The sequence below is a fragment of the Apis cerana genome, linkage group LG13 (genome assembly GCF_029169275.1).
Source record: "Apis cerana isolate GH-2021 linkage group LG13, AcerK_1.0, whole genome shotgun sequence".
NCBI lineage: Eukaryota > Metazoa > Arthropoda > Insecta > Hymenoptera > Apidae > Apis > Apis cerana.
Genome location: NC_083864.1, coordinates 6,076,828 through 6,104,806, shown reverse-complemented (window position 1 = coordinate 6,104,806; position 27,979 = coordinate 6,076,828). Strand labels below are relative to the sequence as shown.

Genomic DNA, 27,979 nt, shown 5'->3' with positions numbered 1-27,979 from the left:
TGCTACGATCTAAACTCACCTCCATTCTTTTTTTCATAATTTTCCATCCTTATTTGAAACCTTCTCCACACTTCTACTATCCTGTTAACTTGCGAGCAAATAACAGGAGCAGAGGTAAGTTATAAATTAAAATTGGTATTTTGACTAGAATATCTTTCTTGTCGTATATGATACCTCTACCGTTGTTCTGCATTTCTGTTAATATCAGATGAAAATGACAGTAACTGGATAAATCGAATTGGTGTTCAGAACAGAATTTATCTTCCTCCATTTAAAACCTCCATTATAGTTCTACATTCCCAATAACTCACGCGATTTTTAGTTGAATTCCATATTCAGAGAAGATAATAAGCGTGTTTTATACTTTATTCTTACTTCTCTTGCCCGGCTTGTGAATGTATGATATGAAAACGATAAAATGGAACAAGGAATTTGAAAAGAATATTTATATCTTACGTTATTTATTTATTTTTTTAAATTTATATTTTTGTTTCATCCAATCAAAAATTCAAATTAACATTCAGAAAGACGGTCAAAATTCTGAATCGAGGAGTACAAAAATCAATCTTCGAACTTGCCCGAAAAATAAATTAATCGAAAACCAAGCCTCAACGATAAGATAAAACCTAAAAATTAGTACTTATATCGATCTAATTATCATTCGATCTAATAACAATCATCTTCACATAACAAATAAATCATAATTAAATAATTGGAAAAAAATATATCATTTTATTAAAAGAAGAAAACAATCCCCAAATATCGATGATTCCTTCGTCGCGTAACGACTCTCCGAATAGTCCGCTACTGTATACAGGAAATGACGCAAAAGATGTACGCAGGCGCGGACATTCTACGCCAGAGACGGGCGTAGAACGGTTCAGTGTATGTTGAGCCGGCGTTGATCGCCGTTCGTCGTTCGAGGCGTATCGGTGTAATCGTGATACGTGCGGATGAGTCACGATTCCTCGTCAAAGAAAAAAAAAAAGAAAAAAGAAAAACGCCTCGTGGGCGTTCGTGAATCGTTCCACTCGAGAATCACGTATCGTGGAGTGTATTTAAATCGAACGTTAAATATAACATTAAGCGAGGGGAAGATCGAGTGAGTGTGTGACAGCGTGAGTTTTCACGCGTGTTGGAGCCGGGAAGCGTATGTTGCTCTCCTGGAAGTTCGATCGACGTGAACACAATCGGGAGAAGAATTGTCGTGAGGGATGCTTTGAGGCACCGGTGGAGTGGTTTCATTCAAGGTGAGCGTGTTCTTCTTCTATCTTCTATCTCTCTCTCTTTCGACCCTTTTCTGCGCCGATTCCAGTCAGCTGATTATGCCTCGACGTGGTTGGTAGTTGGATTATACGCGTGTGTGGATTCGTATACGTATACGTTATTCTGGGAATAAGCGATGATGGTACGTTCAACCCAAGTTGGATGGTTGGTTAAAGGGGAAAAATCATACATGGATGTGGGCGTATGATTGATAGAATGAATTGGAATGAATTTTTGATGTGTGATGCATGGTATAGTATACACATTGGTAAGAAAATAAGTTTGGAATATAATACAATAAGAAATTTTTATCCTAGATGAAAGAATGGAGGACAGATGGAATTATTATTAGGGATTATTTATGTAAAAAATAAAGAATAAAAATACATCAACGAAAAATAGAGGTGAAGTGTGAAAGAATTGATCGAGACATTGTGATGATTCAGCTGCTGTTTATCATTTATTAAATTTAATAATAATCTTCGAAAATAGATTGATGATTGAATGCCGTTGATTTATTCGCGTAATTTTTACAATGCGGAACTTGGCTCGTTCGTAGGAAACGCAAGTCGCTCGTAAAACGGTTGACATTTTGTTCATTTACGATTTGGCAAAGGTAAAGAAACGTCGTAAATCGAAGCAAATTTTCGAAACGAAATTCGACCGTAACGTTGTTTATTGCGACTCACGATTGGAAGATCGCCGGTACAAAAACAAATATATGGATTCTCGAAATTTAGGGGCCGTATCTTGTATATGAGATAAGAATGAATCATGTTCGTTACGTCGTGTCTTCCTGCGAATTTACGTGTATATATATATATACATATGTGTGTCGACGAAACAACCGATAATACAATACATTATCGTCTCGCCGCATGAAGGTGTTTACAACGCGTATTTCGCCGTAGATAATTGACCTGTTTTAAATTAATTAGAATTAGAAAAGTACTTAAAATATTTTTAAAATTAGAACATAATCAATGTTTAAATAACAGCGATTATCCAAATTTTTGTATTGCAATTATACTATATCTCATTGTCAATAAAATATGTTACTAAAAATATGTTGAAACAAAAATTTGGATTATCGTTATTAAGAAAATGTTAATGTTCGCTTAATAAATTGTTCGTAGGAAGATAGGAAGAGAATAACAAGAAAGGAATATAAATTTTCGTTAAATTTAAAACGGAATAGAATTAATTGACGCAATAACACGGATTTAGATAAAACGTTTAAGTACTGAAAAAGCATGGTCGGTTATCAGGAAGGATCAGGAAACCCAACACGAATTATATTCATCCTGAAAGCGTAACGAGGGATGTGCACACTCCCTTAATCAACTTGTTGTTGCGTGCGTCACGCACGTACGCAAGATGGGCACGCAATGCGCACGTTTCTTCCTAAAATTGGTATATATATCCGAGAAATTTAATGGAATATAACAGCGGGAATCAAAGCGTGAGCTTTTTCAAAGGTAATTATTCCTAAAAGACTTCCTATATCGTGTTTCATGATTACGTTTTTCTTTTTTTTTTCTTCTTCTTCCTTTTATTTTTTTTTTTTTTTTTGTATTCTCTAAATAGAAATTTAACGATCGTTAATACGCGTTTTCCATTAATTAAATAGAAAGTAAGAATAGTTTTCTCGTCTTTGTCTCTTTATCACGCATTTGAAAAGTTAATGAATGTCTCCATAAAAGGAAGACGATAACTGTCACGTGTTTTCATTCAGGAACGAGCCAGCCTATTCTGTATAACAGAAATGTTGGACGTTTTCTATGAAAGTTGAGTTAGCTTCTCATTCTCTTGAACTTTTCGAGTTAAAATTAAACTCGGGATTTTACAATACCTTCATCGACATTGATTCCAGGCCGAAAACTGGCGAATATTAATCGAACGACCGATGTTAATTTTGCGAACTTGTCGTATATTATATATATTCCGTTTATCGACAAGTCTAAGATTATAAAATTATAAAAATACTCTTTGCACCGGAGTTTAAATAAAGGAAATCATATCATTCAATCATGAAGCGCGTTATCTGTTTGCCCAATGGAAATCAATAAGATAATCGTGATCGAACTAATAGATATTCTATAAAAGTAGTGAAAACGATGAAAATACGAAACGCATCTTTGCTCGGATGTTTGATTAATATTCGCGCAAAATATACCTCTTTCTTTCTTGTATATATTATAATACGAGTACATCGATCAAGTTGACGAAATGAAAGTAATCCGCAAGTGCAGCTGTAATTTAATTCGCGTAATGTTTCTCAAACCGGTTTAGAGTATGAATAAGACATTTTCATTTTAAGTTGATTAAAATGCAGCTTCTCGCGCTGAGTCGGTTAAGTAACATAAATGCACTTAATGCAAAATAGTGTGATCTCTTTCAAAACAAAATTTCTCCTAGGTTTCGAGATTTCACGATGGAGATATATAGAGAGAATATAGTTTCATTTAATTTAACTTAACTCGAAAATTGATTGAATAACTAATTGAAATAATAAATTTCAAAAAATCTTGAATTCTTTCCCTTTCTCTCTGTTTTATAAATAATACTTATTCTTTTTCTTTCTTTTACGTTTATTTAATCGCGATTACAAATCTGTTTCAGAGGATTAGTAAAATTTCACCAGGTTCGGTGTATGCCAATTATCGTTGCCAGTTCTGTAGTATTTACACAATCTGTCGATCTGAACACGTAGGTGTGATCATCGATCGTGTATCCTATCGAAACTTCGATATTTATAAAAACGAGGACGTTGTTCTCTCTTTTCTTCTTTAAGTCACGCGACAGGTGAGGATGATCTTTGATGAAACAAAAAGAAAGAAAAAAATGTCGTTGCACGATATTTATACAGTATAATCGCATCGTAAAGCAAGAATGCACAAGGCAAAGGTAATCCACCGCGAAAGAATTCGAATTTTTCTTGACGCAGATTGGAAATTCCTAACATGTCGCAATTTTATTTCGTTATTTAAATTTCATTTGTTCGAGGATTCGTTTTTTTTCTTTTTCTTTTCGTTTCAATCCTCGAATAACAATATGATATTATTTTTCAATTATACAAGCGATTCGTAATACGATTCGATATACAAGTATAAAATGATATCGTATGTCAATGATACAACATGGATGACAATAAATTTTGATATATAATTACTTCCGTCAATAATACTTCCATCTTTTCATCCTTCGACGAAAGAACGTCTTAAGGATCGCTTTATAATATATTAAATTCTCCATGTAGGTCAAATGATAAAATCTTATGCACAAGAAAAAAATGTTGCATTGTATACATTTATTGGAGGACTTCACGAAGAGGCGATCTCTACAGTTTGAGATAAATGAAGATGAACAGTCTAGTCGAGATGTTCAGTGTCAGCACTATTGATATAAAACTCGAGACAAGTCGAATCTTCTTTTTCTTATATTTCACAACGTTCCTCCTTCTTTTGATTATTATTCTTCATTAATATCGAGTAGTGGTAAAATTAAAAACAAATTGGACGCACCTTGTGCACCAGTCCAACCCCATATAATTTCTTGGTAATTAAATTGGGCGTGTCAGTTTTTATCGAAAAACATGCAGCATTTTCGTTTCTCGGAACCATTTGATAATTTCAACCTTTTTCTATTTCCATTTTCATCGATCGTGAATGAACATGCAAATATTTTTTACGAAATATTTGCTCAACGAATGCAACGAAAATTGAAAAATGATTTCTAAAAAGAATCTTGCGTTCTTTCTTCTTTTTTTTTCTTTTCCATTTTATTTATATGGAATGGTGCACAGAGGCATTTAAATTCTTTTTAACGAAGAGGAAGTGGCAAGATTCGACAAAAATGTGATATGGATGATTGTCCAAAAAACGGAACGGAAACAGATTGATTTTCGATGGTGAAACCGAACGCTGACACCATCGTGAAATCTTAGACGGAAGCAGGAAATGGGCGCAGATGGTGTACACGTCACACTCCAGAGACATCGACTATATATCAGGATGATATTAAATGCCTGGAATGATCGCAAACCTTTTCAATTACACCTTGTCAATGTCATTTTGCAAATAAGTATCGTGTATAGGTTAAAGTACAATTTATATTTGATCTAATCGAATGTATTTTCATCGATCCGTGAAGGGAATTTAATTAAATAAAGCCCATAAAGGATGCACTCTTATATACTATACTGTTCCGTATTTATACTTCGATCGGATCAAATTGATCAAACCTCGTTCTGTCAACGAGGCAATTCTGTTAATTTGACAATTCGTATGAAGAAAATGTCAGAGGATGGTCGCGTACGTTTTTTTCGTGAAAAATTTCCGAGGGCTGGGATGATGTAACGAGGGGGTGGTTAAATTCTGTGGAGCGTAAATTTCGACGGGGGTCAGGTCGGTTGTAAAAACGAAGGGCGGGTGTAAGAACGTTGGTGCCGCGGTCTCATGGCAAAACGAGGTTAAAGGTATCCGACTGCGGCAGTGTCGTATCGATTCCAGTCGAGCTGACATTGCCGCCGTGAAATCTCGAGATGTTGACAACGTACACGGTGGATTGTTTTACTCGCAACTTTTCTCTCTCTCTGTGTTTCAGGGTGAAAGGGCATACGAGCAGATCGAGGCATGTCCAAGTATTGGCTGAACGTGGCCCTCATCAGGGTTCTGTTACCGCTCGTCTTCACCGGATGTGAGTGTCTATGTTAAACGCATCTTTCGAAAATTTTTAATCGAAATGCTACGAATAATTTCGTCGATAGGAAAAAAATTATTCGACGATTTAAATTTGGATTTAGATTTGGATTATTAAAATGTTAACAATATTGGAACAGATAAGGATGCATATAAATTGTGCGTTTCTATTGATAAGCTTCTACTGAGGAAATCTTACGTCATTACGTTACGATAGGAGCGTGAATTATTAGAATTATTAGGGAATGTTAAAAACTTAATTACAAAATTATTTCTTCTCTTTCGTCTTAAAAATTAAGAGTAAAAAATAAGAAAAGAAAAAAATTTAACTTTGGTCAACGTAGAAAATTAGTAGGTTTCGTAGAAAATTTTGAAGATTCAAAATTTTTATATATATTAAATATATAAAAGGAAACGCATCGATGATATCACAGTGTTAAAATAGCTATGATTTGTACTCGACTACTGACCTTAGGTCTAAACTATGTCGATTCTTGAAAGCGAATGAATGGTGTGAAATTGCAAACTGCAAAGGCATACAGTATGTTCGAAGGCAAAATCTAGAAATAGACGAATAAGCAATAGAGAATCTGAGAAATTCACTCTTTTCCTTTCACTTCTCATTTAGTCTCGTTTCAATATCTCATCGTCGTTACAACACCCATCACGAAAGAAAATAATTATCGTGACAAAATTAACATTATAACATATTATAATTTAAATTACGTTATAAAAATCGTAATACAAATTTATCATCGGATATCAAAAGTTTTCATATATTGACCGTTCCATTAGCCAGTTTAATACTATTATTAATTATCAGGGTGTTATCAACGCGCCACATGTTAGATCATTCCAGATCCGCCTAACAGTATGTCATAAATAACATTGTCGCCATTGATTGCCTCATTTTAGCCGATAATAAAATATCTTCTAAATAACCTATCTCATCAATTAATATTTCATTATTGATTGCAATTTCAGAGAAAACAATAAATTAGATTAGCTGTACGTACGTATCCATCGTAATCAACATTCCAAAAATATAAATATCGTCGTTTCCAAAGTAGATGATAAAATAAAAAAAAAAAAAAACGAGCGTTTTCGAATATAGTTAAAAGAGACGTATATTTACGCGATACAAGTCAGAGGAAGCCTCTCAGAATTGCATAGTAATAGGGTCGAGGCAAGTTTAGTCTCGATTTATAATTAGGTTAGGGAATTTTATTCCACAACTCGATCAAGTCGTCGTTACTTTATTCGTTTAAATTATATGAGAATATTTCTCGAAGCAGAAAGTAATCGATTGCGAGTCAAAGACCTTTATTTAGAGGAAAGGAAGTTTTAATTCGCGCAATCTTTTTATCGTTCGTGATAATTTCGAGAGACTGTTTTGATCTTTCGACCTCGATAGTCCATAGACTAAAAAATAAAAATAAAATTACGACGTTGGATGTATTGGATGTTATCTGTGAAATTACGATGCGCACAAGCTGGCACGAGTAATTAGTTGACTCGTAATCTTCTTTATAATTAACGAAATCCCGTTAAAGTACACACGAATTACACTCACGTGCTCACAGAGAATGAAAAATATGTATAAAAACAATTTTTTTTTTAATAATTCGCAATTAAGTCGCCTTAATCTTTAATTTCGATCTTCTCGATCTACGAAACGAGATACGTCGATGAAATGTGAGGGAAACAGAGACGCAAAACGTTCGGGAATAACGAAGTAACTCGTAACACCAATGCTGGAACAGGGAGAGAATAACTCCGAGTTTGCTTGGCAGCCGGTCAAACTTTTCGTTTGTGAATACAGAGAAGAGAAAATAGTAAGCAGAATGCATGCCGCGAATAGAAAGCGCTCATAGAGGACTGGAACGAAATGGAATGAGTTTCGAGCACGATCCCCGACGAGATGTTTTTCCTTTGAAGAAACAGAGCGCGTTCGCCAGAAGACGCTCGCAACGAAGAAATTAATTACGTTTCACGCTTGCTAACGATTCCTAATCAACGTTCCGAATCCTGGTGCTTTTTCGATTAATTATAGATTTAATTATAAACAACGTGTATTCCATTTCACGGAACGCGTATAATGATACGTGTAGAAGAAATTCTTGAAGCGTAATGACACGTGGATGATTAGAATTGTTGAAGAAAACGTGAATTGTTGAATTTTCATTCGGAGATACATCAGGGAATAAAATGTCAGTCGTTGTATAGTTTCATCTGTGTTGAAGTCCCTCGGTTGAAATTGACCTTTCTTCCACCCTATTTCTTCTCGTACCAAAATGAAACGAACAGCATCTCTGCTACGTGGCGAATATCGTTTGGAAAATGTCGTTGGGAAATACGAAAAAATACGTTTCGCATTCTGGTTTAGATAATAATGGATAAGAACGTGGATCGACATTAAGGAATGATATTAAAAAAAATTTGTAATTGTTCGAAACAGGTATAGTATGGAGGCCTGTAGGATTGTCACTAGTTTATTTGGCTCTGATGCTATATTCGCCCCACGTGCCAATACCGGACGCAAAAACAATGGCCGGCCACACGGGCCACTATTTAAAAACTTGCATCGGTCTGTCTTTTCTCACAACAACCAGCCAAATCACTTTCCACATAGTTTTATTGGCCCTGCCCACTTACGGACACTTCCTCCACAATTGTACGTAAGGAAAGTTTCAAGGAAAGAGAATGTTTGCCAATTTTTAAATACACTTTGGAATAAAAAAAATTGTCTTTTCTTTGATGAATAATTTCTAGGCGAACCTATGGAAGTGATCTTCAGACATTTAGGTTTCGTAAGGCTAGATAGCGCGACCGAGTGGGAGATATTCTTCTGGTTGACACCAGAATTAATCGTCTTACCTACTAGTATAATAATATATTTCATATGTCGTTTCCTATCGCAAAAAACGATCACCGAAGAAGGCGACGCCTCATTGCATCAAAACATCGAGGCCTCTAAGAAAATCGTAGATGGAAATATTAAGGTATCGTTCAATTTTTTTCTTTTTTTTGTAAATAAAAATATAACATCGATATAATTTTTTCGCCTTTCATAAGTTTTTCAAAACACGCACGAAACAATAATTAATTAAGTTGCTTAGAGAATTGGAGCTAACGTATTATTTTCCGTGCTCAGATCATCAACTTCTTAGGACGCATAGGTACTTACGTGGTACTGGCATCGTTATGCATCACAGCATGTCTGAGACCTTCGATCGAAGGCGGTTTCTATTTCCTCATCTTCTTGGGAGCTTCGACCTGGTGGGCGTGCAACAAAGAGCTTCGAAAAGGGTTTGCCAGGCTGTGCAGGATCTTGATGGCAGTCGTGGTACTTCATATCCTGGTTCTGCTCAGCTACCAGAATCAAATACCTCAAGAATTAATACCCGTGAACAGCAGTTGGCAACGATATCTTGCCCTGATTCCTGTTTATCGAATCAACTGCTCCAATCCAAGATACGTGGAATATACCGATTATACAGATTGGCTGATTTACGGATACTCCCTGAGACTGTTCTGGCTTTATTTCGTTTTGGCGTTGCAATCACAGTTCCTGAGCAAAAAGCCGGTGAGTTTATCGTTAGTGTATTTTTATTTATTTATTTATTTTTGCTAATATTGGGAATATTTTAAACTCGAGATAAACGCGAACTAATTAATCGACGAATCGAAATTAAATTACGATAGTAGAACGTAACGAAAGATTAGTAATGCGAGGATTATTAATTGGTCGGACCAAGTTTTTATCGAATTAAAATTTTAAATAATACCGTCAAGTTTGAGATATCAGTTGAAGTATTTAGAACCGCGAATATTCAGAAGTTCGTCGATAATAAAATTTACAATTTAATTGAAATTCATCCAAGCATGAATCATATTAACGATGCGAGTCGCGTGCAATGTGCCTGTTAATGTGACTTAATTAACCTTCTTACGGTTAAGGAAAAAACGATTAACACACCGATATATCGGCTGAATAACACGATCTAAGCTTGTAATAATCTATTTTTACTAACTGTTCGAACAACAAGTGTATCTGGTAACACACGTGTCTTTCTTTGAAGAACGTTGCTTTTACTAACGAGGCGTTCCAGGCAAAGAAAGTGAAACGTTTGAGCGGAAAACTGGAGAATCTGAACACTCCGTTGTCCAGGCACGTTTCCATCAGGAGAAGGACACCATCTCAAAGATGGCAATCGGCGCGACGAAAGGCTCGCGTAAGGATCTCGTCGTCCTGCATGAGCCGAGTTTTCTCTTTTTTCTTCTTCTTCTTTCTCTTCTTCTTCTTTCTCTCTAATCACATTTTTTAGATCTTCGATTGTACATACAATTTATCACCGATTATTATTTTACGTTATCGAACATCGATACGATCATACATATGTGCCATCGTTCATTTATCATGGTAAAAGAGAGAAAAAGAAAATGCACATTTTTGTGCCATTATTATATAACTTATCATGGCAGAAAGAAAATGTATAAAATATCATTATGGAATGTATATACAGTAACCATACCGTGAAATTAATAATTTACATTATTTATTTATTTATTTATTTTATTTTGCTTTATTTTTTGATTGGCGAAGGCGATAAAAATTATGGAAGAAGAAGGTATAATAAATTTATGTTAAGATCATTTTGTTTTCCACCGCCTCCATTCAGACAACTCCCGAGTTTTTATTTACTATCGCCTTCCAGATTTGCGGTTGTTCTTTAATGCTGAGCAAATTCCTTTTCCATTTGGATGCCGCTATGTTTAGTTTGCCATTGTTTTAGAAGCCGATCGTTAATTCATCGTTCTCACCTGTCGACGAGCGCACACCCGTACGTATAATGATTAAGTTTGCACGTTTCACTTATATATACAGCAATTTAATTTATTTAATTTTAATTTCTCTTATTCGATCAATTTTGCTTTTATCTTTTATTTCAAGCACATTTTTTCTTTTTTGTTTATATTTTTTTCTTTTTTTTCCTTTTTTTTATTTAAATAATCGATACATATTTTGGAAATCTTTATGGTAGCTATTGGTGAAGGTAAATCCATTTCATTTATACACAGCATGCATGCGCACGCTTGGAAAACGAGATTTTGTTTCACGAACAATATACATTTAATTCAAATTTAAATTGTTTAGAATAAATTAGAATAAAAATTAAGATTATTAAATGAAAAGAGACGAGTTAAAACGCTGTGTAGAAATATTGAGAATGTTTGTTTTTATATTCGGAGAATAGTTTAGTTAATTTTATCGACAGTTGATGCGATTTGGGTCCGGGAGAACGGGGCTACTGCAAGATTCAACTGGAAGTGTTATCGTCCAGGATGGCCATCAGGATGACAACATTCAGATGCAGAGTCTCAGCGATGGTTTGTTAAATTAGCTTCCATTGAATAAAAAAAATAAAATAAAATAAAATTTATTAACCGATAGAAATATTTTTCTAGCTGGTCCAGATGAACAATCCGGAATTATCGAACATATCATTATGGCTATATATTCGATCTTCCAATTAATAATTAATTCGTCTTATCTTGCCACGAATATCATAATGATGGTAAAAATTAACAAGTCAGATATTTATTAAATTTTCTTTGAAACTTGAAATTATTTTAATTTCTTTCTCGCCCATTATTATTAGACGTGGAGTATAATGTATCACAGTTGGACAACTTTTGCACTCTTATTGTGGGCATTGATCCTTTGGATGGTCCCTAATAAACGCGCTTTGATGATGAAATGCTCTCCCTTCATCGTTTTTTATTCAATGCTCCTTGTCATCGTGCAATACGTTTATAGCATGGATTTGACCGAAGAAGAATTACCAACGCAAATAAACAGGATAAAAGTGTCAGAAATCGGTTTCATCAAAACTGATGAGCTAAGTTGCTGGCATCTAGTGGTCAAAGTAAAAAAAAAAATGAAATAAAATAAAAAAAATAATTTCCAAATTATAATCTAACTTATACAAAATACATTATCTTATTTTCAAAATGCTAACAATTAATTTTCAGTGTCTATTCCTATCGATGTTCTGGATAACCATGAGACAATACACGGTCGAAAGAACGAGGCAGAGACGTTCCTCGGCGTTGAGAGACATGGTGGCACCATTGCACGTATCTGTTTCGACAGCTACCACAGCGATGAACCAGGAAGCCCCGGAAATTAAAAGCAAATTCATGTTGGATGTCGGTATACTTTTGAGAAAATTGTTGACCAAATTTTGGATCGCAGTGGTGACCATCATGCTGTTCATTTGTGGAATCACTGGTGAACGTATGACGGTGTTCAGGATCATTTACATGTCTCTCTTCCTTGTTCTGGTTATCACCTTCCAGGTACGTCGGGGGAAACAAAAGAAATAATCAGTTAAAAATAAAACTAATTCTTTCCTTTCTTTCTTTCTTTCTTTCTTATAGATATCTTGGACAGTTTGGAGAAAGATGATGTATCCATTCTGGCTTACAGTTATCGGTTATTCCGTAATCATGCTGATTCTTGTATACACTTATCAATTTCACAATTTTCCAGAATATTGGAGTTATTTGCATATCGACGAGAACTTGCAAAAAGATATCGGTTTAGAAAAATACGAGATTAAGGATCTTTTCGTTAGATTACTCACACCGACATTCTTCGTAATTATTACGGTTCTTCAGATCCATTATTTTCACAAAGATTTCTTAGAAGTGACCGATCTCGATAAATTCGGGTCAGCATATGGAATTTCTGTTAAATAAATTAACCGTATTGAATAAATTAATATTAAAAAAAAAAAAATTGTAGACTCGAGAATCCTCAAATGGAACGACCGAGCCTTGGCCATTCACCGATTTTAACTATGCCACCATCCTCTCCAGAACAAATTTTTCTCAATGACGAAAAACCTAAATACACGTTGAAACAGTTAAAACGTACGATGAATTCATGCATCTTTTTTTTTAATGATAATTAATACGATAAAAAAATGCTGACTTGACGAAAATTTTCAGACATGTCTAAAATAGAACTGGTAGCGTTATTTAGCGATATAACAACGCACGTAAAAAATTTTTACAACTATATTTGGCTCTTTTTCGAAATTCATATGCAAAAGATCATTTTTATTTCTGTGATGCTTCTCTGCGTGAACGATGTGAGTTTGAATCGGATCGAAGATATGTCGAAGATATAAATTTATCTAAATTTTATTCAATAAAATTCTTTGTATTCCAGGTCTGTGCTATTAATTTAATATTCGTCTTGATATCAGTTATAATGATCAATTTTCGAAGAAGCATTCAAATATGCACCGTGAATATAGTAGCAGCGATAATCGGTATATTAATGGTTGGAAAAATGCTGTATCAAATTCAGTATATCAATCACAGCAATTGGGATATTAATTGCACGGTGAATACAAATACGATGCACATGATTGATAAGCTTCTTCAAGAAAAATATTTATCTTTTATCGTTTACAGGTAGTTCCAGAGAATCATCAATATAGCAGCAATAACAGTATGTACAACATAGCGGAATGGTTTGGAATAAAGAAAGCCGAGCCAGGAAATCTGGCAGAGTTGTTGAAGGGCTACATAGGAATCATAGTGGTGACCACTCTCAGAAAGATAATTAGAATTCGACAATGTTTCTACAGAAAAGCACGAGGAGAACCTTTGGACAGGCCTCATGTCATGTTCCCTTTAATCACTAGACAGCATGCTGACGAAGGAATACCGCAATGCTTGAAATTCCTTTTCAATTACGCATTCTACAAGTTTGGCGTGGAATTCTGTTTGATAGGAATCGTGGCGCTTATCGCTACCAGACTCGATTTCTATTCGGTCCTCTATGGTATTTGGCTTTTAATATTGTTCTGTCTGAGGAGAAGAATCTTATCCAAAATTTGGCCCTTCTTCAAGTTTTTCATTATAATTCTTCTACCTATTCAATATGCTTTCGTCGTGGCACCTCCCCCATGGCTTTGCATAGGTAATTGAACATGTTGAAAGTGATTAGAAATTTAAAACAATTTCACATTTAGAGATCACACGGAGACGGAGTTTTTCTTAATTTTTTAGACTATCCATGGGAAAAGTCAGGAATTTTGAGGGTATTACAGGAGTGGATGTACCTGCCAGATCCTGATTTTCCACCTAATGCTAGAAAACTAATGTGTAAGTCTATTGTGTAATGGAAAAAAAAATTCAAGCGCGATCTTCATTTATCTCTGGACAAGACATCTTGATTTTTATCTTTTTCAAATATAGGTGATTTTCTGCTATTAATGATGATCGTCAGGCAAAGCCTCGTTTTCAAAATCGAAAAGCGAAGCGAGGCAACTGGCCAAGAGTTTCCAGCCGGTCACAATTATTCCGTATACGAAAACATAGAGAAACCAAATTTCGTAAATCCTGTGAAGGATTACGTGTCTGATGCTCACACTTATTTAGATATAGTGAAACGTGGCGTATTGATAAGTTTGATGTGGATCGCTTTATCGATCGTGTTCCTGGCTGGAACAGAGAGGACCAATCTGTTCTCGTTGGGTTACTTGATCGGTGCATTCGTGTTCCTCTGGCAAGGAAGCGACTTTTACTTGAGGCCAGTGCAAACGATTTTAACATGGTGGAACTTGTTGATCGGCTACAACGTGGTCGTCATATTCGCCAAGTCTCTGTTCCAAGGTGTCGGTTGCGTGATGATAGAGCAGGTATATACCTCGTTTGTCGCGTTTCGATTTTGTTAAATATATATTAATTCGAACGAATAAAATATCGAAACTTTTAGATGCAAATGGTAGCGTGTCCGTTCATTCAATTGTTCGGTATAATTTGTGTAAGAAAATTCAAAAGTCCGATCACCGATTTGATCCCGGAAAAATTGGATTGCGACGTGCCCGAGGAGGACATAGGGATGATCTGGGACGGGTTGTGCTTCACCTTCCTATTATTCCAGAAACGATTGTTCAAGAGCTACTACTTTTTCCACATAGTCAACGAAACGAAAGCTATGAGCATCCTGGCATCGAGAGGCGCGGAATTATTGGAAGAGTTGCATCAGAAACGCATCGAGATCCAAGAAAACATCGAGAAGAACGTGTTGCAAAAGTTGAAATTCAAGATGGACCAGATCAAGGCGAATCAGAGGAAAATTCAAGGCCCCAGTTACAGGGAGCCAGAGATACACGCAGTTGGTAAGAATCATTTCAATGCTTCCTTAATTATCTTTCTTCAAAGTATATTATAGGACGATCAGATCAGATTGACGGGATGAAATCATTTGTCCAATAATCCCCCCACAAAAATCCTTCCTCGAACATCCCTACTTAAACTTCTCCCTCCCTCTCCTTACTCTCTCGACCAACGTGCACCCCGTACACGCAATAATAAACAAGAAACAAGCTCGAAACTCGATTCATCATCTCGATACATCTTCTCTATAACTGTTCTCTGTATTTGGTGCACGCGAAAAAAAAAAAGAAGGAGAGGCGCCTCTGGCGAGGTCTTCCAGCGTAAGCTCGTGCGTCTCTTCCGGTCGCACCCCTCCTCAAGGTTATCAGACGCCTGTCGACGACGACGACGAGCCGGAGGACGAGCCACCCCCGTTGACACCGCGGGCCGCCTCTCTATTGCAGGCGCCCACGCCCAATTCCGCTGTGATGACGGTCAGCCTCGAGGGTTATCTCGAGCCGACCCGTATTTCTTTCGGTTCCCCGCCGAGTAGCGAGTTGAATCCACGTGGACCGTCGCCGGACGAGACCTTCCCCGTGTTCTCGCCACCGCCGTACGATAGAAGGGCGCACGATCGATCCCTCACCTCGTCCTCGATCAGACGTCACCGGCGTCAATCGAGCTTCATCGGCCCTCCATGGATGAACGGGTTGCAGACACCGAGGCAGTCGATCGTCTCCACCGCATCTCGTTCCCCGCAATCTCATCACACATGTAACGACACAAGATCGGGAACAAGATCATCGTCGTCGATCCGCTACGATGTCCTGTACATACGCTTCCGCGAGAGCACTTATATAGATCATCTATCTGAAGCACCCATCTTTCCTTTCGTGTTTTATTCGTTTCTTTCTTTCTCGATGGTTTTTTTTTTTCTTCGAGATCCTCCTAGGGAGTATCTCAGGATTTTTTCCTTTTTTTTTTTGATTTTTGTATAAAATTAACGTTAAGTTACGTCTCATCTATCAGATAAAGTTTCTTCGGTAGTTTTTGATTCTTGATATTTTACGTCATTGATTTCTCGATGTGTAGAATGTGTTCGATCGATCTTTCACGAGGTTGGAAATTTTTCCCCCCTCTATCTCTTCTTTTTCCGTTCCGTTTCGAGAATTTGTATCTTTCTTTTGTTGCCGCTTCCGTCGAGTTTCGATCGATCTCTGTTAGATCTGTGTCGTGTTAGATCCGTTTTTTGAATCTCGTTAGATGTACATAATTGAATCACTATCATCACGTTCGTGTAACTCGGTTTTATACACGTAAGTTTGCTTTCGCATATTCGAACATTCGCATTCTTCCCATTCCATCATTTTCTCATAATTGATTTTTACCTCTTATCTTATATATATATATATCTTATATACATCCATATATATATATATATAAGAAGGAAAATTTATTATTATTAATTGAGATCTAAAAAAAAAAAAAAAATTCCGTTTATCTCTCTCGACAGATCGTCCCGTATCCCGGCTATCGTGACGGCCAAGGAATCGAGATGCTGGATACGATTACGTGTAATATAGATATTGTATATTATTGTAAGATAGATCTCTATATCCAACTGTGCAGACGAGTGTTCCACATCGTTTTTCAGTTTTTTACATATACCTCTTTGTGTTTTTTCTTTTCCGGTTAGATACTCTCTATCCAAGGACACGGCCGTTGTACAGAGTTCGCGCGCCAAAGACCAACAAAGAGGGTAAATGAAAATTATTATTTTCTTTTCCGCAGCTTATCTGGGCTTTGTCCAATACCCAACGTGTCCAACACCCAACCCACTCGACTAACTATCCTTGTGCTTTTACAGAACTTCACACTGTACATATTATAATATGAGACATGTGTCACACGAAGTTCTAATAATGTATAGCATACCGATGATGGTGGCGGGTGCATCTTTATGTATAACGCGTGTATCTTCGTGGATTGTACTAACGATTTATCTAGATGCGATAGATGTAACATGTTTTTTAATTAATTAAATAGTCATTTCTTGTGGAGTAATTTTACGATCTTGTTTAAATCTTTTTTAAATCTTCTTTTCTTAGCACAACTCGTTAAGTTAAGTTGTTAAAAAGAGATATCGTAGCATGGCTTTGGCATAAATATATATAAATATATATATATATACAGTGTAAGGTATGAGGGTATGATTGGATTTTTCAATCCGAAGTTTATTAAAAAGGAATTTTTTTTTCCTTTTGATCAGCTATTAGATCGGGTGACTATTATATGTTCGACGAATTGGACGACGACGATGTCACCGACATGATCCCGGACACCGAGTCCGAGAAGAGGGAAGCGGAGAAACGTCGCGAGTTGGAGCAACGCGGAAGAAGAATGACCATTTCCGAGGTACGTCGACTTTTGTAGAAATCTACTGGACGCTATCGAACTGAATTTGAACGTTACTTATTCTTTAGAGAGGGTTTATACGATAAGAATCTCTGGTTTGTCTGCTATGAATTTTCTGAAAATCTGAAAGTTTGACTAATCGAAGAATGCTTGATCCACTGAGAAATTCTGCGAAACGAAAATTCCCCCACATATTATTTTACATATATATATACCATCGAAACCGAAAAACAATATTTTTATTTTTTTTTTTTTAATTTCTCCCATCCCATCAGTTATCGATTTGGTTAATTACTTCAGTTAACTTTGTTAACTTATTTGTCATTCGGTTAACTCAGTTAACTACAATTATACTTATAATATTCAATATCACGCTCGTTCCTCGACGAATCTATCAGATGGATCATCGGATCATGGCCAAAGGTTGACTTTGTTCTCCTTTGTGTGTGCATTAAATTCTTGCATTATTCTATCGATCCATCCACTAAACCCTCGCCCTCTCCCCCTCTCCCCCTCTCCCACTCGTATAAAAGAATCGGTCCCCTCTCAACCCCAGCCCACCCCCGTTTCCCCCCGAATTTTCACTATTTTCACAATTTTCACTATCCTTGGCCCATCGAGGAGACCATCAGACAGCAGACAACAATATACGAAAGAAGGCAATACGGTATTGCATGGAGTGAAAAATGACTCAAAAGTCTGGTCCCCTTGCAGTTGATGAACACGCTGATTAAGACAGACATTGAGATCGCGACGCACGTCGCCATGTATGGAGGGACTGAAAAGGACGCGCTGAAACTACGTCGTCGGAGTGAGCCTTTAACAAGGAAGAAATCGTCTATGTCGTATCTCAGTGCACGTTCCGAGACCGCAGTGGCCACCGATGTGAGACCCCCCTTAAAAGGCTGCATGTCACTGCTACAGGCTCTCTTTTTCTTACCTTTCCATAATCTTTTCCTTGTTCATTTTTTTTTATTTTTTTTTTTATTTATATTTTCTGTTTTCTTTTTTTCTTCTTCTTCTTTTCTCTTTTTCGTTTCTCTCTTTTCCATTCTTATACATACACACATATATATATATATATAGCCTCCTCCATCTCGATATCGTTTAATCTCTCTGATTAATAATTCTTTCATTTTCTCTCTACTACTTCTTTTTCTTCTTCTTCTTCCTCTCTGTAATTATCTTTGTATTGTATCATTGTTTCCTAATAATATATCGTCGATCATCAGTGTCTTCTATAATAATTTATTATCTGTGAATAAATTCTTATCAGCTTTCGTTGTAATATACCCATTACATTTTTTCTTTATTTTTTAAAATTGTTTATTTATATTATTTATTTATATTCCTTGATTTATTTGTATTTATTTTCTTTTCTTTTATACTTATATATATATATTTTTTTTGTTTTGTTGTCATCATCTCATTTACATTGAATACGAACATATTTATTGAGAAATTTTTTATTCAAATTAATCAGTCAGCTACGCAAAACTCACATTTTCTAACACGTTTTAACATAACAATACACAAGATAATACATCCACACAGCAAACCAGCGAGTAATAGCGATATTAATTATATTGTACAAATATTTATATTTTGCTAGTTATTACAGTGCTTCGACCGTGTAATTATTATTCTTTTTTCTTTTCGCATCTTACAGCTTTGCAAAGAAAAAAAAAGAAAAAAATAATAATAATAATGACGGAAGCGGTGGCGTACCATTTACGTCGATTCTCCTTTTTTTTTTATGTTTTTTATGTCATTTCTTTTTAATGTTGTAGTCGCAGGAGGCTCCTCATCGTTGGTGTATATAATCTGCCGCTCGATACTTAGCTTAATTTGTTTTCATTACGTTTACAGCGACTGTAGCACCGTAATCTCACGCTTTTAATATCTTAACAATAATCTTTGATGTCGATCGATCGCATACGCTGAATTTGAAATCCACCATTGTTCAAATCTTAATCATAATAATCGCGGAGGAATTTATAATACACGGATTTGATTATTATTATTGAAGTTAAGAAACGCTCGATTCTTATTGATCTTCAAATTCGGCGTAGCAAAATATACGACGGTTTCGAGATAGATTAATAATATAAATGATAATTTTCCATTGAAATTAGGCTGCTGATGTCACATCAGCAGACGTAGAAACCGAAGAGAAAGACGAGGAGGAACGTGAGAAGACGGAAGTAACGGACGTCGAAGAAGAAAAAAAGCATGAAGAGGAAATACCGAAGGAAGAAAGAATATCGATCGCGACGTATTTCAACTTTCTCATAGCAATAATTAATAGCACCTTCATATCGATGACAAGATATCTGAATCGATTTTCACGGGACTACAGATACATTCGTAAAGTTTTAACGAAAGAGAAAAAATTATTGAAGGTACATAAGTTGGTGCCAATCGTGAATAGATTAATCAATAATTCCGTGAATTATCCTCTCTTCGTTTTCTTCATTTTTATTTTTTTTTTTACAGGCAAAGCCAGATCTACAAATGGGGATGCGACTTGGTATGAATCAAATGTGGCAGCCAATGAATTTTCTGAAGAAAGAGTAAGATTTGATAGATAAGATAAATTTTAATTTAAAAAAAAGAAAAGAAAAACACTCCTTTGCCATTCCAGCTTCTTTAAATATTTGTTAGAAGACGCCTTATCGTACAGATATCATATCGTAGAGAAAGAATTTACGTTTAGCAAGAATTCAGAGATGATTTTAAGGATTCGATTCGATGTTAGATCGTTCAATTTCTTGCAAACTCTTCCGATATGCACCTCACATTTGACATTTTAGAGCTTTAGTAGTATTGCACTTGCCCCAAATATTCCCTTCTTCTCGATAGAATCGTTTGAAGCCCCCTTCGAAAAAAAAGAAAAAAGGTAGATCATATCTTCTCCCGCTATATAAAGTAGATATTGTAGAAGCTAGAGTAGTAAATGTGCTCGACCTGACAGATCGACTAATGGAAATACCGAGGAAATTCACGATGCTGGTGAAGGTCCTAGCCAACCACGACCGCAAGAGCAGAGGTAAGAGTTGAAAATCAGAAAATGCTTCGTTTTTAAATAAAACTTGTCCAAAACGCTATATATTAATCGCTTAAATTAACAGTTTCATGCTATTGAATAAATTCTGTTTAGAGTTTCTTCCATTTAAATTCCATTAATAATTAACAAACTCTATTTAAATGATTTTCTTCAAAAAGTTTTTCATCCACATTTATCGTAGCTTATGAATATAATTTGAACTAACGTTAGACAGAGAGAAAGTGTTATTTTCAATAGGAAAAGCAGCACACTGATGGTCTCTTACATTCGAATTGTGGCATCGAGTTTGGAGCGAGGATTGGACATATCCTCCTCCAGGTATCGAGAGTATTTTATAAAATTCATGATTGATTTCAAATTATTGTCTCCATTCTCACTCAATATTCAATGTTGAACGCATCCTCTGCAACATTTTTTGCAAGCAGCACGTTTATATTATAATTTCTTCTGCCCTCTCTTCGAATTTTCAATAGTTGAACGGTTAGTTATTTTGTTATCGTAAGGATAATAAATATTGTAATTGTATAAATGTTTATATTTCCAAAAAATCATATATCATTTTTTATTCGGTATTATATTTATACAGGTTTTATGTGCTTTATACGTGCTTTGGTATCGATATTTCGCAAAAGAATTTCTCTTCTGCGAATTATATATTATGATTATAATTAAGATGTATCGTATTTTCAATATAATTGACGATAAATTTTTATTTCCACAGCACACTTTTCTCCGAGATTTCACCTGTTCAACACGATGATGATCGTGGCGAATTATCAGAAGCCGATCAACCACCAATTATACAATTATTGGCGTCTATTTGGTTTGCAATTTTGTCGCATTCGTCTCTATTTTGTTACTTCATGGTATTCCTTCATCAAATTAAAAATGCATCTGTTCTCTCCATTCCTCTACCTCTCATGGTATTCTTCTGGGGTTCGTTAACCATCCCTCGACCCTCGAAAACGTTTTGGATAACGTTGATCGCGTACACCGAGGTGAAATATTATTTTTCCTAGTAATTTTTCAAAAGAGAAGTTTTTCGATTATTTTTTTTTTTTTTTTAGGCAATTGTTATCGTGAAGTGTATCTTTCAATTGGAAGTATTGCCCTGGAATCGAGATCCTGCACCGAATAACCCTCTCTTCACCCCTAGGATTATGGGAGTTGAACGCAAATTTAATTATGCTCTGTGGGACTTATTATTGCTCCTCGTGGTGTTCTTCCACAGGTAAAGTGTACAAATTTAATACAAATATTTTTAAAATCGTTTCTCCGTTCATTGGGAAAATGAAACAAAAATATACAATTTTTAGATTTATGCTCAAGTCATTGGGTCAATGGACATCTTTGTCTTTGAAACCGAGAAAAATTATTCCTTCGACTTTAACTTTAGTTCCGTCCAAACCACCAGAAAGAGGCCAAGGAGAGCCTGTAACATTACGACATGAGATGAAGTACATTAATTTTTTTAAACTTTTTTATTTTATGAACTTGGAAATTTTTTTTATTAATTTTTATCTTATAACTTTTTCTCATTTTAAAGAGAGAATATTCACGCGACACCTACGGGAAGAATTCTGAATCTTCAACCAGGTGTGATTGATGGTGAAAGTGTGCGAACCAATGATGAGTACGAGCAACTTGTCGCGGTTCAAGGGGAGGAAAGCAATCCTTTGGAGCAAGAGTTTACCAAAGTTATGAAACTGATGTAAATAGATAGTTTTTCATTTAACAGAAGTTTTACATTTAATATTTATTTAATAGCATGATTTATTTTCAGGGTCGTCAAATATACGGAACCAATGAAAAATTTTTTCCGTAAAATCCTTAGTCCATATGGAAAAGAAAAGACGAACGTATACGCTTACATGTTCCTCTGCGACTTTTTCAATTTTTTGCTGTTCATTTTTGGATTTTCCGCATTTGGAGTGAATAATTTTTCCAAATACTTTTTCTCAAATTTTGATTACAATTATTCTTCTTTAATCGCGATATCTATTAATTTTTTTTTTTAGACACAACAAGGTGATGGTGGTGTCGCAGCTTATTTACAAGAAAATAGAGTCCCGATGCCGTTTCTATTGATGTTGCTATTACAATTCTCATTGATAATCATCGATAGAGCCTTGTTTCTAAAGAAATCGATCTTGGGCAAATTAATTTTCCATTACTTCCTAATACTTGGCATTCACATTTGGATGTTCTTCATTTTGCCGAGCGTAACTGAAAGGTATCGTGTGGTTCTTTATCGTACAAAAATTCCATTTCGAATATTTAATTAAAAATAATCGTAGACGATTCAACGAGAGGCTACCGCCTCAAATTTGGTACATGGTCAAGTGTTTCTATCTCTTATTGGCAGCCTATCAATTAAGACAAGGTTATCCAACGAGGATACTTGGTAATTTCCTGTGCAAGAATTACAGTATTATCAACTACGTTTTATTCAAAGGGTCAGAATATTTTCCTTCGTTCAAAAACAGTTTCCTAGAATTCGTTTCGAACGAACAATCTATTTATAATTTCTTCACAGATTCATGTTGGTCCCATTCTTGTTCGAGTTGAGAGCAGTAATGGATTGGATCTGGACGGATACTTCCATGACAATAATGGATTGGTTCAAAATGGAAGATATCTTCGCCAATATTTATCAAATCAAGGTAATGTTGTGCAATATATGTATAAATTACATATAAATTACTAAAAAAAAAAAAAAAAATTCAAAAATTACAGTGTATGCGAGGGGTAGAAACAGATTTCCCTCAACCACGAGGCGAGAAGAAGGGTCAGATAAGCAAATACTTGATGGGTGGTGCTGCTCTTTTTTTCATGATCGGATTAATATGGTTCCCTTTGCTCTTATTTGCCCTCGGTGGCACCGTCGGCATCTCCAATCTACCATACGACGTTTCCATGAGAATAAGAATCGGCCCTCACGAGCCCATTTACTCCATGTCGGCGCAAGCTCAATCCATCATGGAATACAGCCAATTCGATTACACGAGATTTACCAATTTGTACGTGAGAGACAAACCTGCGATGACTTTTCTCGAGAACTACATACATTCTGATGTTGCTGCCGTGAGATTGAGCGGATTCTCTAGGAAATTATGGAATATATCTCCGCCAGACTTGGAAAAGTAGGATAATAAAAATCATTTTTATCCTCTTCGAGTTAAGATTGAAACACGTTGTTAACTTTATATTATTCCTTTATATTATTCTTGTAACGAGATTGATTTTTCACGTAATATTATTCTGATTCAGATTGATAGAGGAATTAAGAGATAACGAAACAACCGTGATTGTTCACGTGGAGTGGACGGTTTCTCGGAGGACAGACGCGAAAGATGCGACTGGAATAACCACGACAATTCGAGACATAAAATTGAAACCGTATGAAAACAAGGAATTTAATCCCGTGAGAGAAATGTTAGCCAATATACTTTCCAACTTAACGATCCCCCACACCAGCACTATCATATTGCCATATGCTTTCCCAAAATTTCTGAAAGTAACCGGTCGAACCACCACCATTGTTCCACAATTAATGATGCGTAAGTTTGATGATCCATAACGAATAATGAAACGATGAAGATAAATCGTAAAACGTTGCATACTAAATTAATTTTCAGCAAAATGGTTGGAAATAGAGAACGAGAAAAAAATAAGAGATATTCATCTGTATAGAAACATTAGTCTTTTTTTATCTTCGGAACCGGATTGTTGCTCGCATAAAAAATGGTGGGTCGTTAATGAGGTCTGCAACGACACTTTGTACGAAAATTTATTAAGCAGAATACCTCTAAATGACTGCAAATACATCATGATGTATTTATTCAACGATAAAACGTTCCCCGAAGGACTGAGTTTTATCAGTGGATTAGGGTACGTTTAGTTCGAACTGTCTATTGTGATTAACTTAAATATTCACAACTCATTTGATCCTTGTACTGTTTCTGTAGAATCTTAGGTCTGTACACTACAGCCGTAATAGTCATAAGTCAAATGACCAGGAAGGTTGTGACTGATTTGGCGCCGAGAATTATGTTCGATGATCTGCCCTACGTCGATAGGATACTTCGATTGTGCTTGGATATTTATTTGGTCCGTGAGAGTGGAGAGTTGAGCCTCGAGGAAGATTTGTTTGCCAAATTGATATTCCTTTATAGATCACCAGAGACGTTGATCAGGTTGCTGTGAAATCAAATCATCAGTTATATATAAAAAGAAACGTGTTATCGAATTTTCAGGATATCACGAAAATAAATTTTTGTTCAGGTGGACGAGGCTTCCCGAGGAAGGGGAGAGAACTGATAACGAAGATCAAGATGACGCGGATGAGGATGTTGCGATATCTCGGCAATAAATTGTCGAACGTTTATAAGGGTATAAACGTTACGAACGAAACAATATTTGGCCTGTTCTTTGGCCAAGAACTTTTGTTGAGTCGAAGATTTTGAATATTTTATCACTTATCGCGATGTGAATTCATTATCAGTAATTTCGGATAAGACAATAGTTCGCGCATTTATTGCGAAAGTGACGCGAAGAATGGTTCGAAAAATTCGAAAAACTCAGGAATTTATTATAACCGTGTTTATTGTTAAAGAATTGATTAACGAAGATCGTTCCTATCTTCGAATATGTATATTATAAAGATGTATATACGCAAGTAATGCAAAGAGGAAATTATATAATTAGAAGAAGCGGAAGATTTGAAAATTTGAGAAAAGTTCGAGGATACATTATACGATAGAATTATTTATTTCTTAATCGTATTTTTAAGCGAAACAGGTTTTATTAATTTTTATTTTAATATTTATAGGATAAGGAATTTAATATTAATAATATTTATCGCTTTATCGTATTCATATTTTAAGATATGAAAAATTGTGATTACGAAACATCAATAATTCTATTTGAAAAAAATGCTTTATAAAATTAAGCATCTAATGAATAAGATTGTTACAGCACGTGCAGGATAGTGCTAGTTTTTATCTCTAATTTACTACAATTCATGCCTAAACCGAACTGTATTTCTAGCATTTAAATTACATCTTCATAGGTAAGAAGTTAAACTCTTTACTATTAAAATGTTAGAATTCTCGATACTGCCGATAGCAAGATCTTTCGTTCTCTTTTATACGTTTTTCTAATCGTCAATTCATCTAGCTCTCATAAGTAATTATCTGGCCATTTTGCCAAGCCTCAAATATATTTTATATATTTAAAAATATTCGAAGAAAATCTTGACATCATAAGAATTAACATTATTTGTAAATATGCATTGTACGATGTGCATCTGTGTCGCAAAACATTGTATCATGTCGCCTTAATATGCCTTTTAAGAGTATCTTCGAATATATATAAATTGTTTCAAACGAAAACGTAGCATAATTTATTTATTAAATTTCTATTGTAAGAAATGTATATATAAAAATGTCATTGTAAAATACTTTATTGAATATTTCTTTATAAAGGAAGATTTACAATTTATTTTTTTTTTTTCAGTTCGATAAAGATATCAACTACAAATCAGCACAGAATATGTTATAATATAACAAGGAATACATATTAAATGCAGCTTATACATCTAAACCGCATAACATAGTTTTATTTTCTTAAATCTTTTTTAAAAAATATTAGTAAAAATGTTAAAAAATATATCATCTCGTTAATATCAGCACACATATTATCACTTTTCACTCAAGATATATAATAATAAAAAAAATATCATATAACTAAAAGATGTGCAAAATTTTACATTCCGATAATTAACTATTAATATTATATGGAAAGTTATAGACTAAGCAATATTGTGCAAAACACGTATTTTCCAAAACACGTAGATAAATTATCGATGATAGCATGATTTGTTTTACATAAAAAATGTCCAGACTTAATCAAGCGAATGTTTTTCTACGAAAGAAATATAATTCTATGAGGAAAATGTAAATGATTCTACAAGGAAAATAAAAGTGATTCTACGAAGAAAATGTAAAGTGGAAAATCCACTGTTTTAATTTATAATTGGTTTTATATGTAACATGGAATTAAAAATACAAATAAAAAATCAAATCATAAGGGAATATGAAGGTCACAATAAATTCGATATCGATGTATCGACTGTTCACTATATTTACGGAAAATTTACGGAAGATCCCTTTTTTAAAATTCTGTATTTTTATTTATATATATATGTATTAGTATTTAGTATTATTTTTTTTTATTTCGAGAATTTTACAAATCTGTTCATTTCGTTCTATTCATTCATATAATATTAATAACTGATAATTAATAATATATTAATAATATTTGATAATTAGAGCATAACAATAACAGTGGAATGATACTTTTCATGGACAAATTCTGAATATACAGAATCAGAAAAGTGTACATTTTTGCTATTGTTTAGACAATTCCTTACATTTCAATTTCAATGCAATATTCTCTTGTTTTAAGAATTCAAACTCTTCCATCTTTTTGTTAAGTTCTTCATTTCTTTTTTGTAACATAACAATATCCTCTTGTAATCTTTCGTTTTGTGCAATCAGACTTTTCACTCTATTTGACTCTTTACTAGGATGCATTTCATTAATTATGTCATCTGTTTGACACAATAAATGTTTAATCAGATTTGCTTGAGAATTAATATGCAATTCTTGCATTGCTTTTAAAATTTTTGTGTTTTCCTGTTTTGTGCATATACTCACAATATCCTTAATGGCATTAAGGAGTGCAACAGGATCAATTTCTTTGGATTCTACTTTTCTAACATCATGAGTTTTTGTTTTTTCTTTAGTTTTTTCTTCCACTTGGGAAGTTCCTTCTTTTAAATAATCTGGAGGTCTATTATTTTCCTTGGCAAATACATCTGAGGTTTGGACATTTTCTTTACTACTTCCAGAACGGCGTACTTTATCTTTTATTACTTTGCTTTCTGAAATTCTTGTTCTTGATTCTTTATTCTTTGTTTTACTCTCATCTTGAACATCTTGTTCTTTTCCATCACTTTTCACCTTATTCTCAATTGGTTTCAATTTTGATTCAATGGGTTTATCTTTTCTTTCAGATGTTTTTATTCTTATTTGTTGTTTTTTTATATCATGTTCAGACAACTTTCTTATATCTCTTGTATTTAATTCTTTCTTAGGTTGTTTTTCAGATTGCACATTCTCTCCCCTATTTGGCCGCAATTGCTGCAAGGGAGAAGATGTTGCATTTCTTGTTGTTACATGACGATCTACTGAATAAGCATTTACAGTTTTAACATCAGTAGATACTAATTCCAAATCTTCTAGGAAAGAATCATTCATATTTCTTTAATTTCTTTTATTTCAACAAC

At 34.7% G+C, this 27,979-nt stretch overlaps 2 protein-coding genes across 14 annotated transcripts; one reads left to right on the top strand and one right to left on the bottom strand.

Annotated features, from left to right (window-relative positions):
* Nucleotides 1–862: 862 nt before the first annotated feature.
* Nucleotides 863–26,723, top strand: LOC107996171 (piezo-type mechanosensitive ion channel component). 13 transcript variants are annotated; one of them, XR_009832390.1, is made up of 38 exons: nucleotides 863–1,250; nucleotides 5,872–5,964; nucleotides 8,425–8,640; nucleotides 8,739–8,968; nucleotides 9,121–9,552; nucleotides 10,049–10,201; nucleotides 11,246–11,357; nucleotides 11,436–11,545; nucleotides 11,630–11,896; nucleotides 12,003–12,329; nucleotides 12,411–12,703; nucleotides 12,778–12,905; nucleotides 12,984–13,126; nucleotides 13,207–13,383; nucleotides 13,455–13,965; nucleotides 14,055–14,150; nucleotides 14,244–14,686; nucleotides 14,764–15,169; nucleotides 16,843–16,905; nucleotides 17,416–17,561; nucleotides 18,276–18,446; nucleotides 19,697–19,963; nucleotides 20,058–20,134; nucleotides 20,536–20,610; nucleotides 21,350–21,626; nucleotides 21,696–21,859; nucleotides 21,945–22,085; nucleotides 22,175–22,339; nucleotides 22,412–22,559; nucleotides 22,647–22,861; nucleotides 22,926–23,084; nucleotides 23,165–23,291; nucleotides 23,365–23,771; nucleotides 23,899–24,188; nucleotides 24,267–24,519; nucleotides 24,597–24,824; nucleotides 24,913–25,699; nucleotides 26,146–26,723. XR_009832390.1 is itself a non-coding variant. In XM_017054083.2 (37 exons), the coding sequence occupies exons 2-37, from the start codon at nucleotides 5,901–5,903 to the stop codon at nucleotides 24,998–25,000; spliced, it is 7,539 nt and encodes a 2,512-aa protein (XP_016909572.2). In that variant the 5' UTR covers nucleotides 863–1,250; nucleotides 5,872–5,900; the 3' UTR covers nucleotides 25,001–26,089. The 13 variants fall into 13 exon arrangements, 11 of the variants coding, with proteins under 11 accessions (XP_016909572.2, XP_061939820.1, XP_061939821.1 ...); XR_009832391.1 differs by lacking the exon at nucleotides 18,276–18,446; XM_017054083.2 differs by lacking the exon at nucleotides 26,146–26,723 and having other exon boundaries at nucleotides 10,079–10,201; nucleotides 24,913–26,089.
* LOC107996173 (uncharacterized) lies at nucleotides 26,075–27,950 on the bottom strand. The gene has a single exon (XM_017054093.3). It carries the CDS (start codon nucleotides 27,948–27,950, stop codon nucleotides 27,039–27,041), a length of 912 nt encoding a protein of 303 aa, XP_016909582.1. The 3' UTR covers nucleotides 26,075–27,038.
* Nucleotides 27,951–27,979: the final 29 nt, after the last annotated feature.